Source organism: Arctopsyche grandis, chromosome 11 (genome assembly GCF_051622035.1).
Source record: "Arctopsyche grandis isolate Sample6627 chromosome 11, ASM5162203v2, whole genome shotgun sequence".
NCBI lineage: Eukaryota > Metazoa > Arthropoda > Insecta > Trichoptera > Hydropsychidae > Arctopsyche > Arctopsyche grandis.
The window spans coordinates 13,937,110-13,949,974 of record NC_135365.1 but is presented as its reverse complement, the minus strand read 5'-3'; the positions used below and the strand labels follow the sequence as shown (position 1 = coordinate 13,949,974).

Below are 12,865 nucleotides of genomic sequence, written 5' to 3'. Positions count from 1 at the left end.
ATTTTATTGAAAAATATCAAAAACACGGGAATCGAGTGAAGGAAACAAAGCTCAGATTGTTTTAATATATTTTTACGGGTCAGGATACATAAAAATTCTCAAACAACTCAAATTAACCCAATGAGTGGTCCAAGTGACATTCAAAGGAAACAGCGAGGTTGGTTCTTTCAAAAATCGATCAAAAACTGGAACAATAAGAAAGAGAATACTGTTTTAGGTTTTATATCAATCAAAATCCAATAAACGTACTTTCTGAGATAGATTGATAAGTGAAAAGGAAATTAAAAAAAAAAAAAACTCTTCGCACACCGTAAGATGACGTCAGAAAGATGACACTGCTCTCTGAGTTCAACATACATACATACATATATATAAATGATAGATGATGATAAGTACTATATAAAGATAGATCTAGATAATGGTAAATAAAAATTCAAATTATACGCATTTGAAGAAAACAAATACAGAGAGTGAAATAAAATGATTACAATAATGCAAAATAATTTTTCAATATAAAAATATATTGTTAATAAAGAAAAAGATTTTAATATACATTGAGAATATGTTAGGAAAATCGATAGCCTTAGACAGAGGCGAGTTCATAAGTACATTGGATGCGGTTCTTACGGACAGGAAAAACTTCGCAAAATTGACTCCGTAGTTCTCCCAAGACACCAAAACTTAAGCTCCTCTGGAATGGAGGGACTGTGAGTTTCTCTCTTCAATAGCTTTATGAAATGTTTTATGAATATGAAACTTTTCCAGCAAGTCAGAGAACTGAAACGTAATAAACCCAACACAAGGAAATAAACATTGCTTACAACCACTGCTTCCCTCAATTCCAAGTTTCTAAGAAATTTTCATTAAGCTTTTTGAAATGATAATAGTACTATACAAATTTTCAAAAATTTAATTCGACAACCCATTTATTTGACGATTATATATTTTGGGCACTTAACCAAAACTTTATACACTCAGGTTCATTAAAAATTAAGCGACGGACGCAGGTAGAGAGTTAACGACGGTAGACGGAGAGGTGAAGATTTTCCCGTAACTACACCCGATTATGTTCCCGTTTCGAACTAGTGGGTATCCCGGGTATCCCTAGTTTCAGTTTTCCGGTCGTTGTTCGGCGTCGTAGCTCATACATTGTGTGCGTGTGATTCAATGGCGTTTGCGGCCACTTTTGACCCGACATTACTTTCGGCCTGGCGATTTGCCGACGTTAATTTTCACTTTGGGGATTTTGGTCGAAACGGTTATATACGCACCCTTCGCCGTTTATTACATACGTATATGCAACGCGTTATACCAAAACACATTCATATATTGTAATATCAGCATCCGCGTATGTACATACATATACATATGTATGTATGTATAGCCATTCGCCGCTTGCCGCAATGGTTCATATTATTTCGTTTTGATATTGAACAACTTAAATTGCTTTTGGTGAGTTTGTGTGTTGTGTTCGCTTCAGTGATAATTTGAGTCTTATTGAGAAAATTGGATTTATATTACTTTTATACTCTATTACTATCTATCTATTATATACAAAATACAACGCAGAGGTAAATGTCGAACATGCTTTTGAGCGAAAACAAATTAAAGTATAATGTTTATGTTACAGTTGAAGTGTATCTTCCAGTTGTAATATATTTTGACGAGTTGGAATATATTCCATCTAATCTGGTTCCAACTACCGTTATAGCTAAAGTGTATTTTCAGTTGTAATATGTATATTTTGACTAGTTGGAATATATTCCGTCTAACTTATTGCTTACCGCGAATTGCATTCCAACTGGTCAAAATATATTACAACTGAAAATACAGTTCAGCTATAAGTCAGTACCAGGTTAGATGTTAGATTTTCGTGAAAATGTCACTCGACTAGTAAATTGAGTTTGAAAGTCGCATTTTTTTAACACATTCTTAGAGTTATTGTAATACTTTAATACCTAGAAAATATTATATTAACGATTGAATATTAAAACTTGCAATATTGAATTCTAAAACATTCGTAAAAACATCAGAAATTTCAGTACTCAACTGCAATATTACAACTGGCGCATATTGTTGAAAGTATATTTGCGTTTGTAGATTTATAATTTACTAGTTGAATTGCATTCGAATATGAAAGACCTAAACGGCAGTTGGAATATATTACAACTGAAAATACACTTCGGCTGAAATATGATTTAGTATATTGATTGAAAATATACTAAAATTTGAGTCGAAACATTAGTTTTTTTCTCAAAAACCAGCAATACAGTTCAGTGGTTAATGTATAAAGGCGAAAACACACTAAATCGAACGGCACGGGGACGTTATTGGACTTCCGTTGTGGAAAAGCCGTAAGGGTTATTTTTTTTCGACAAATTTCTCGTTCATTTCTTCAAATATAAGAATCACCGTTATCTTGTTTAGATAGATTATGCGTTCTAACGTTTTTTTTTTTTGCTTGGTATTGAATCTAATGAATTAAAGTTATTTTAAGCAAGTTTCATTTCAATATTAGAATTGCGTCGATAAGGATAATCAACTATTTTTTCTCATCCATATTTTTTTAATAACATCTGCTATAAAATAAATACTGGTTTTCAAATCAAGTTGTTAAAGTCATTAAATATTCATAAATTTTCATTTTAAAATGGCGATTAATACAAACACGTTTTGATTCATTTTTTAGCAAAAAACAAAATGTCTCATTTAATTGGAATGATGAATTGAGTCAAAAGTATGAATCAGAAGGCACTCACGACAAGCATTTCCGATTTAAATTTTGAGCAAATTCGAAAACAGAGAACGTACGACTCATAAAATCTATAGGGATAGCCCGTTAAACCAAATGGACACATTATCCGTACGGCAATAACAGTATATAACATCAAATGCTAATTTTATATACATATGTATATGTATATGACAGGATGATGATGATGGCCAATTTGCAGCAGGCAATTTGTAGCCCGCAATAAACGTCTATCGCGTTTATCGAAGACTTAATGTTCATCGATTTGTCTCATTTTTATATCGAAATAAATTTTGGAAAGCATCAAGTAAGTGTTGTATAATGATGAATGAACTGCGGTAATTTGTAATACATAATTGCGCAAACTTCAATTAAATATCAACTTTGGTGTAGTGCGCCGAATTTGCAATGCAAATGTGTCTCGGCGAATGCACAAGATGTGCACTCTGTACAAATTTCGGTATCGCAAGTGCTATGCACAACCCGGTCGAGACATAACTCATCGACATTCTCTCATGTCGAGGCAGCTTATCGACATGAGCTTTAATTGAACTACTATGCACCAGTGTTGTTATACTTAATTAATAAATTAATTAATTTCTATAGTATACTGTTTATGCGATAAGTCAAAATTTAGAATCATCATAATATGACAGCAAAATTTCCAGCACAATATCGCAATGAAAATTTATTTTTTAATTATCACACCTGACATCTATGCATATTATTTTAAACTATTCTTAATATATGTATGTTAAATGTGTGTAATAATTTATTGATGCATTCAATTACGCAAATTATTAAAATTAACAACAAAATAAATCATAAACAAGGCTGATATAACGATTACTTTTAATTTAATTGTTTTTCCTCTCTCATTTAAGCGTGAGGCAATGATAAGATCAGATTCGATGTTACTTTATTTTGTTATAATTATTAAAGAAATTAAATTTTAAATATAACGTTTAATTTTTATTTCTATTATTTTAATTCTCAAATTTAATGTTTATTTATTTTTAATTTTCAGTGGCCGCCCCGGCTAATAAGATGGACGTTTCTGGTGCTGTTTTTAGTCTTCATGCTGTCACAATCCGCAGACTCGGCAGAAAGTATGTTATTCGTTTATATCATAATAATTTATTTCATATAAAGCTTTATATCAAATTAAATTTTCTTGACATATAAATTTCACTCTATAATAATATTAATATAAAACATGGAATTATCGTTTTGTTGTTTATATATGTACATATATGTGCATATATTGGGATACAACGAAAAAGCTGCATTTTCATGCAGTTGAAAAAAATTGAAAATTGTACTATTACTGAACTAAATTTAATTTTCATCTTTCGCTTGCGGAATTTTCGTTGACGAAAATTACATTTTTGCCCGGAAACGAACGCGAAAAAATAAAAACAAAAACAAATTTTCCAGTCTAACGATGCATTACCTATGGCGAAAAATCTCCACCCGTACAAACTTCCGTTGCCTTATATTATTAATATAAATTTCGACCTTAAAGTGACACTTTCACATTTTGCGCGACTTTTTAAGTGTCGTTCGCTTGACATTGAATAATTCGATAAGTAAAAAGTTGAGTGCTTGTACGGCATTGTTAAAATTCACTTCAATCACTCCAACGTTGAGTGAAACACGTTTTGATCGTACCTAATAGTGTTTGCCTTGTAAATTTCAAGTATTTTATTAAAAAACCACTTGATTTTAGTGTGTTTTTTTTCTATATTATCAATGAGAATGAAAGCCACGAGAAAATCTAGTATTAAAGTTTGATTTATAACCATGATTTATATGAAAAATTATCGTAAATTATACGGCGTATGTTTTAGAGTCATAATGCGCCACCACTGACTGTATGGCCAACGTTCGAGCGTAATTCATACAAACCAATCTTCCAATAAACGACCCAGTGGCGTATCGTACATACAACATATATATTATTCAGAGTGTATTAGCACAATGCTGAAAATATGTACAATACAGATCCGGAATCCTTTGCCTACTTTTCATAGTCGAAATCCCAATCAAATTCAAATATGATATACATATCTAAGATGTGTTTTAAATATTTTTAATAGTATTTTTATTTTTGTTTTTCTTAAATCTTTCCACGTATAAAATTTTATGTAGTTTCAATTATTACACTTTTTATATATGTATGTATGTACTTGAGATAGACATACTTTATTTGTTTGTGGCTTTATAATCGCTCAAAGTGCATATTCGGTTTGGTACAAATACATATGTATATATTTCAATTTCTTCATAAAAAAAATATATTAAATTTAATGTATAAAAAAATCATATCTTAGGATTTCCACACATGAACATATTTGTACATATATATTTTGTAATTAATTAAAATGTATTTAATTAAATATAAATTCGACAGCCGGAACGAAATTATACACAACATAAATCACCATACAGCCTTAGAGTCCCAGGACGCATTGCATTACAATTTTAATTTAATACACGAAAACCATGTTTTAACCCCTTTGAGGTCGCTTTAATTTTCGCATAAAAATTCCGTATTATATAAAGTGTGGTAATATTGTCCAGCACAGTAATATGTATGAAGTGGGTGTATGAAAGGGGGTGGGTGGGTGGGTGTGTTTGCCCGGCCACGTCCCGTATTGCACCATTACCGAGGAGTGCCGCGTTGCGGACACCTGACACCATAAACCCACCCCCTCGACCGACCCACCGCCCCCTACAAGCCTTTGGCCGTATCAGTTCATAAGCTAAACACTACCCTCGGGAGCCTGCGACGTCCCGCGTACACACAGACACATACAAACACGTATCGGAACATTGTTCTATTGTATACAGATTCATACTAATCGTAGGCTGCCGAAATCACACTGCTCTATGTATATCAAAATTTCCTAAATGATAATTAATTTGTACCTCAATAAACATTCCTTGAATATGGAACATGGTGTGCAATTTCATCTGATACCATTCAATGATTTTACTGTATTTCAGTGGAAGCAAATTTCGTTCCTGTAAATTACTAAGCATACTGTCTTTTTATAATATAATATAAGCATTTTACTTTAGCTAAAGTTTCTATAAAATAAAATTTTATTTAAAATCATGATCCATCTTGAATGAGTTGATTTGAAAACTTCTGTATCAACACTTTAAGTGTGGGCTTTCCTTTTCCTTTTTTATACGTTTTCAATTATCAACAACCAATTTTTTTGTATTATCACCGTGTGTGAATAATTTTAGAATGTATCTCAAGCAAACAATATATCCTTGATCTTTGATGCACTTAGTTGTTTGTGCCCACATTTTATAATATATGCGGGTACATACATATGTACATATGTGCCGGTTTTATGAAAGAAGATAGGTCATTTCGAAAAAAGTTATTTCTTAAGATTTATTCGAAAAAGTGGCTTCCATCTTTTTAATTTATTTATTTATTAAAAACAGAAACATGCAGTATTTCAATATCTACATATACATACATATATTAATCCCGACCATTAGGTGCCACCATAGGTTGCGAAAGGTGACACCTACGATCAAACTTTTGTGCACAAGTACCAAATACCATTGTTACACACAATGATTGTACACAAAACATAAGTTGAAAACACTGAGAGACAACCCCTGCCACTCAACTCTTCCACTGCGGAAGCCGTTATAGCAGCTCCGTTATATGTAGATGTTCCTTTTTCCAATTCATCGAGCAAATTTTAAGAGTTGATTGTAGTACACCTCAATATTGTTTCTTCTTCATTAGATTCCAATTGACTTCCAGTCCCAAAACCACATCGTCATCGTCATCAATCCATTGATAACAGTTAAACTGTCCTCTGCAGTCCTTTTTTAAAAAAAAATGAGATTATTAATGAGAATTAACAATTTTGAACCACTAAAATCTATTGAATATACCTTTCACTTGCATTTATTTTTAATACGATAATATTAAATTATTTTAAAATGAAAAATTTTCAAATAAATTTTTATACATATAAACAAACAACAATGCTTAATCGTTTTTTATAGTGAATTTTCCGAAACATATGTTTTATATACACGATCAAAAAATATGTAGTGTCTTAATGCAATTTTAAAGGCGAAGAAAACAAGCATGGTTGTAATAAATACATGGTTCAGAAGCCTGAAGTAGTTTATATTTAACGAGTTTACTGCATTTAATTTATTTAATTTAATTAATTTACTGCATTGACTGATTGGCTAATATTTCGATACCAATATTTTTTCTTTTTTATTCGACGACGGTTAATATATGTAATGGAAGTTATTTTATTAATTAAATTACAATCCATTTTTAATACACAGAGAAAAATAGATACACGTGTGTAATGTGTGTATAATGAAGGTAGTGATGCAATGTGGAGTAAGTGACGAGATTGATATGGTAATGGCTGGAAAATTGGACAGAAGATGTCGGGGAAGATAATCGAACGGTACTCAAGTAGGAATGTAGAACGAAGCAGTGAGGAAGGTTGAAAAAAAAACAGAAATATGTATTGAATCAGATCTCAGACAGATGTGCTTAGTTCAAAGTAGAGAAGAATGCAAGTTTATTGTTCAATTCATTAAGTATAATAAATATAACCTCAGTTTAGTTTGATACTCTCGATGTAAATAATATTGACTGTCTGTTTTGTCCGATTTTCCAATCGATAGATGCGAAATCGTTGACGCACAATGCCCATCGGAAAAGCTCCCGCACTCGCATAAATAATGTAAGTCTCCGCGTCGCATTAGGGATAATATACATGTTGGTTGTTTTTGCACGCGTCCGTCGGTCAAAGTGGTTTTATTTTTGCGGCGGCGATATTACATTCATAAATGCATGAGACGGTGCCCGTGTACGAATCTGCATGGGAAAACACCGGACGGAGTTTTCGCGGAAAGCTCGTACATCACGCGGAGGAAAGCTCTCGAGCATTCGCGCGATCCACGCCGTTAAGCTTCGTCGGGAAATCTTTCACCGCAATCACTTCTCACTCGCAAGGTCGTTCCAATTTTAATAATAAATCGAACGCTTTGATATACAAACCAGATGGTTACATGTGCGATATAACGTCACCGTGACTGTTAATACATGTTAATTGAAGAACAAAATAGAAAGAAAATAATATTTGTTACGAATGATTTAATTATTATATTCAAAATGATACACTAGGTTTAAAATAGTATCATTTAAAAATGTATTGCTCGTTTATCAGTTGTTTAAGTGACTAAAAATAAAACATTGCAATGAGGGTTGAAATTAAAATTCTAACAAATTGGACATTTTTTTCTTTTATACATAAATATATACATATAAATGTATATACCAGGAAAGCCTACCCGGTAAACCTTACTGCGCTTTCCTGGCCAATTAAAAACATCGATAAACAATGCTTATACAGTATCAAACATACATCTATATACAAATTCGATGGTACTAATATTTCGAGAAATACATACATTTTAAAGAGTGGGTAGTTTACTTATAATATCAACAAATTTTAGATTATATATACTCGAATTTGCGAGGTATAGGTTTGCCAATGTGGTGGAACCGTTTCAATTAAATCAAATAAATAGGCAAACTCTGATAGGAAAAGTTCGACCTGAAGTCGCATATATTCAAGCCATCAACATCGGGTCAAGAAACGATCCCATGACCACTCAGTTAAAATTATTACACTATAATCACTGAGCTATGTATGTTTCTGGTTATATGTACAGGAATTTACTTTCAGCTATCCCTTACATAGGAAATATAATTGTTCAATGAATTTGAGGAGGATTTTCTATCAATAATCTGCCTTTAAACTGATTTTATATATAAGGTAAACCAAGGGTGCACTAGACTAACAAAATTATAAAGTTGAGTACTTATTATATAATGGATGAAACATATTAACATTATATCCGATTCAATTTTATAATAGATTCTGGATAATATACTTGGAATGACAAGAGGATGTGTATGTATATACATATGTATGTAGGTATATGTATATGACTGTTAATAATGGGCTAAGAATATAACTACCGTTAGTTCGTACATAGAGTAGTAAAGGAAAAATTGATGTAGTAAGGATGAAAAAAAAGATAGAATGAAATGTTTTAATGATACCGAAAATAATGTAGAAATTATATGGTGATTCATAAGGGAAGACAACTGAAAAAAAAGTTCTTAGATAATATTAATAAGTATTGAGTTCTAAGTAGATATTTAATAGTACAGAAATTAAAGAAATATACAAACATACATACGTTTGTATATTTTAAAATAGTACAGACATATTTGTATTAATGTATGTATGTACATATGTACGTATGTATGTACATAAGTGAAGCCATATTCGAATGGAAGTATGTTAAAGAGACAACTTTATCTGGCACAAGACAGAGTATGGTCGGTAATTATAATGAAGCATCTGCAGGTGAAGGGGTTGGGATAGTGATGGTAAACTCACACTTTATTTCTCATTACATGTGAATACGTTCATTATGAATTTCTTTTAAGAATTTTTCATTAGAATGAACCGCGTTTGACTTGTTGACATTTTGCATTTAGAACATTCTCATTAGAACGTTAAATAATCGTAAATTATAATATTGAATAAGCCATTGTTTAATTGGATCGTTATCTCCCGTTAATTTTTAAAATCTTTCCTGCGATTGTTTCTATTTCGGAACCAAACAATGAGGCGCTTCTTGTCTAGTCTTATAATAGATAAAATTTCGGTGGCTTTGTCCATTGTTTTCTTTAGCTGAAAAAAAATAAAAGTTACAACTCACTCTGCACGATATGATTCGAGTATAATAACAACAACAACAGAATGCGAAATTCACACGAAAATCACCTCAAATGCCGCATTGTTTCCGTAACCCAAATTTTAGTATGAGCTTGACCTTAAAGTGGATGTTCTCTAACCTAACCTACTGACAATGGTATTATTTAAATATAATGCGATTATTATTTACTTAAGAAACCGCGATCAGAATCGCAGTGTTATTTTCGGGCACGATATCTTGCGAAATTAATTATGTACGCATTTTTTTCTCCATTGTAACGGTATATATCTACTACTGGTAAAAAAATTAATTAATATAATCAACGAACATAGAGAGTATGAAAGTGATCTGTCGGGGAACGGTTACCGGATCGTAAATAACGAAAGCTCGCGAAATGCGAGTCACAATGAATTACTTCAAACAATGAATAAAGTTTTTTATGTGACTTTCGTTATTTATTTATTTGCCTACGAAAAAATATGTAAATATAGTAAATGTAATAGGATACGATAATACAGATAGTTCTGAAGCGAAACTTTTGAATTATTCAATGGAAGCGAATGATTTATTCTGTCAAATTTGTTTAATTTTTATAGATATATTAAAAGCACACGTTCTATAATTACATTTTTTAAATCGACACATATATGCTTGATGTGGAAAATATGCTGCATTTTGCAATTAGTTATAAAATAAATCAAGAGCAGTTGAATTCGGAGCGATAAATCCAACGTGTAATCTGTGCTCTCGAGTCTTACAGTACATTTTATTGGTATATTTCTTTACAATAATTCGATTAAAATTCAACCGCATATCTGATATTTTAATCGTTGTAGATTAAAATGATATTCTGAATCTCTAAGGTGTGTTTTATAAAAAGCTGTAGCTGTGTTTTATATAAGCTGGAACGTTTTTAAAGTTTTAATGAAGCAAATGCTTCTGCTATTCATGAAAAGTGCGCTGGAAATTTTACGCCTGAAAAATTAAAAGCATGCATAAGAGCTAGAGTGAATTAAATACAAAACAATAATAAATGTTCTGTTTAATTTATAAAACATGAATTAAAAATTGAATATTAATCATTTATTTTATTTTTCTTTCATCAACAGCTGTCAAAAGAAGAATACGAAGACCATCAAAATTGACATCATCAACATCGGTATCAAGCAGTTCAAGCACTAGCGCTAGTACTACCGTTAGCAAAAGTGCTTCGAGACGAGGAGATCAACAGACAGCCGGAAGTGCTCCTCAGCCAGCCGCTAGTCGTTTCCGGCTCCGTTCCCGTCTCAGTCCAGCTTCCAGGAAGTCCTCGTCGACTGCTCTGGACAACGCCGTACTGTCCAGCTCGAAACCGACCAAGGACAAAGATGGCTACAAGGTAAACAACTTTTGCCGTCGATTGATTTTCATTATCGTTTGTAGCTTGTTTAATGTTAACATCATATTTCAACTTTATCAGATTGTGTGCTACTACACCAATTGGTCTCAGTACCGAACCAAGTTGGGTAAATTCCAACCGGAAGACATCCAACCTGATCTGTGCACGCATATCATTTTCGCTTTCGGCTGGTTGAAGAAGGGACGTTTGAGCTCTTTCGAATCCAACGATGAAACCAAAGATGGAAAGACAGGATTGTATGACAGGATGAACAGCCTCAAGAAGGCCAATCCGAAATTGAAAATCCTCTTGGCTATTGGTGAGTAAGATAGCTATACATATTGAGTATGATATTTTCAAGTAAATTTTATTGATATGCAAACTAAGAATTATTCGTTCAACATGTAAACGTTTTCCAATGTATTTTTCATCTTCAATGTTTAACAACTGTTTGTTTGTATGTAAATGACCTTAAACACTTCTGTTGAATGCTTAAAACTCGATTAGATTTAGAATGTACAATGCACTTCTAAGAAACCTTCAACACGGCATGAGACGCATTGAATCAAATTTGCATTTATATGTGACGCGATGCAAATAAAATTGATTAATATTGAAATGTAGTGCATGTACATCAATGAGAAAGTTGCATAGATCCTACTCTAGTTCAGTTATGGTATTAATATTATTCAGTTATGTTATTAATATAGTTTAAATGAAATCAGCCTTTATGCTAGCATTTAAATAAAGGGTTATATTTAATGAGGATCGTATAATTTTTATGAAGTGCACACACTGACAGATGGATGGACAAAAATATCGCGGTGAAATCGTATTTCAATCTTGATTCGCGAGGAAATCGATCGAGTGCAGATGGAAAAATTCCAAGAGAGAAATTGCGTCTCGATACGATACGAAGTGGTATGGCCTTAATTACGGCTACAGAATAAATGTTAACCGGTGCGATTGTCGAGGTTGATCACAATGGCCACTTTACTATTACTAAAAAAATATTATGTTGTTATATGTCTATTATAATTTCAACTTGTGCTCGAAATTGTGGTGATAAATTGACCGTAACTAAACTACCTATAATAGCAACTATGTATGTATGTAGCTTACAGTGCTCTTCAAACTTTATGAAACAACGTGTATTTCTCATTAGATATCACTGTGAATCGTATCTTATTACAGAAAAGTTAAAAATGATTTTCAGGATTTGAAGCTTAGAAGCAATCTAAAAATTCCTCAATTCCTTTCAATTCTAACAGTTGTTGAACTTATTTTATATCAATTTGGAATAATAATAATTCCATATTCATAATTCTGAACTCTTGAAGATTTTATGTTTAATATTATTTGTCATTGCTTCACATTTTCTACTAAATTGTCCAAATAACTCTTTTTTTATATTTACTATATATAAGGATTTAAATATGAAATTTCATCTCATAATATTTAAATATATATATTAGAGGTGTGCTTGTAAAATATATATAAGAAACTTCTAAGTGCATTTGAGCTTTAAATTCTTTTGATACAAAAAGTATTTAAAATTAAATTTAGTTCAGATGTTCTATAGTTTGGAAAGCTTTGGATAGTACATATGTATGTTTGTATGCGATTTTTGTGTTAGAAACAAGTGTTTGAACAATCCAAAAATAGATATAAGGAAATATTAGTAAATTCTCACATAAATGCAAATAAAGGAAGTGTTCGTAGTGTTTATCAAAATTAATATGGTCATTGTTAATAGTGGATATTTTCATATGTAAACAAATGAACAATAGGCGTTAAAAGGTTGAAATGATATTTTTTCATAAGAGTGTATTCTGAGAAAAAAAAATGATAAAAAACAAACGTACAAAATGTAAATTATATGTAAATTTGACTATCGTTTCAAGATTAACAAAGAAACCATTTATTAGAAT

The 12,865-nt window shown here is 31.6% G+C and overlaps 1 protein-coding gene across 1 annotated transcript in view; it reads left to right on the top strand.

Moving 5' to 3' along the window:
- Positions 1-12,865, top strand: part of Cht7 (chitinase 7) — a 60,576-nt gene that overhangs the window by 31,796 nt on the left and 15,915 nt on the right. Inside the window, exons 3-5 of the mRNA XM_077440599.1 lie at positions 3,780-3,861; positions 10,666-10,934; positions 11,016-11,253. Of these exons, the coding sequence (XP_077296725.1) occupies positions 3,780-3,861; positions 10,666-10,934; positions 11,016-11,253 (589 nt within the window). The remainder of the gene's footprint in view (positions 1-3,779; positions 3,862-10,665; positions 10,935-11,015; positions 11,254-12,865) is intronic.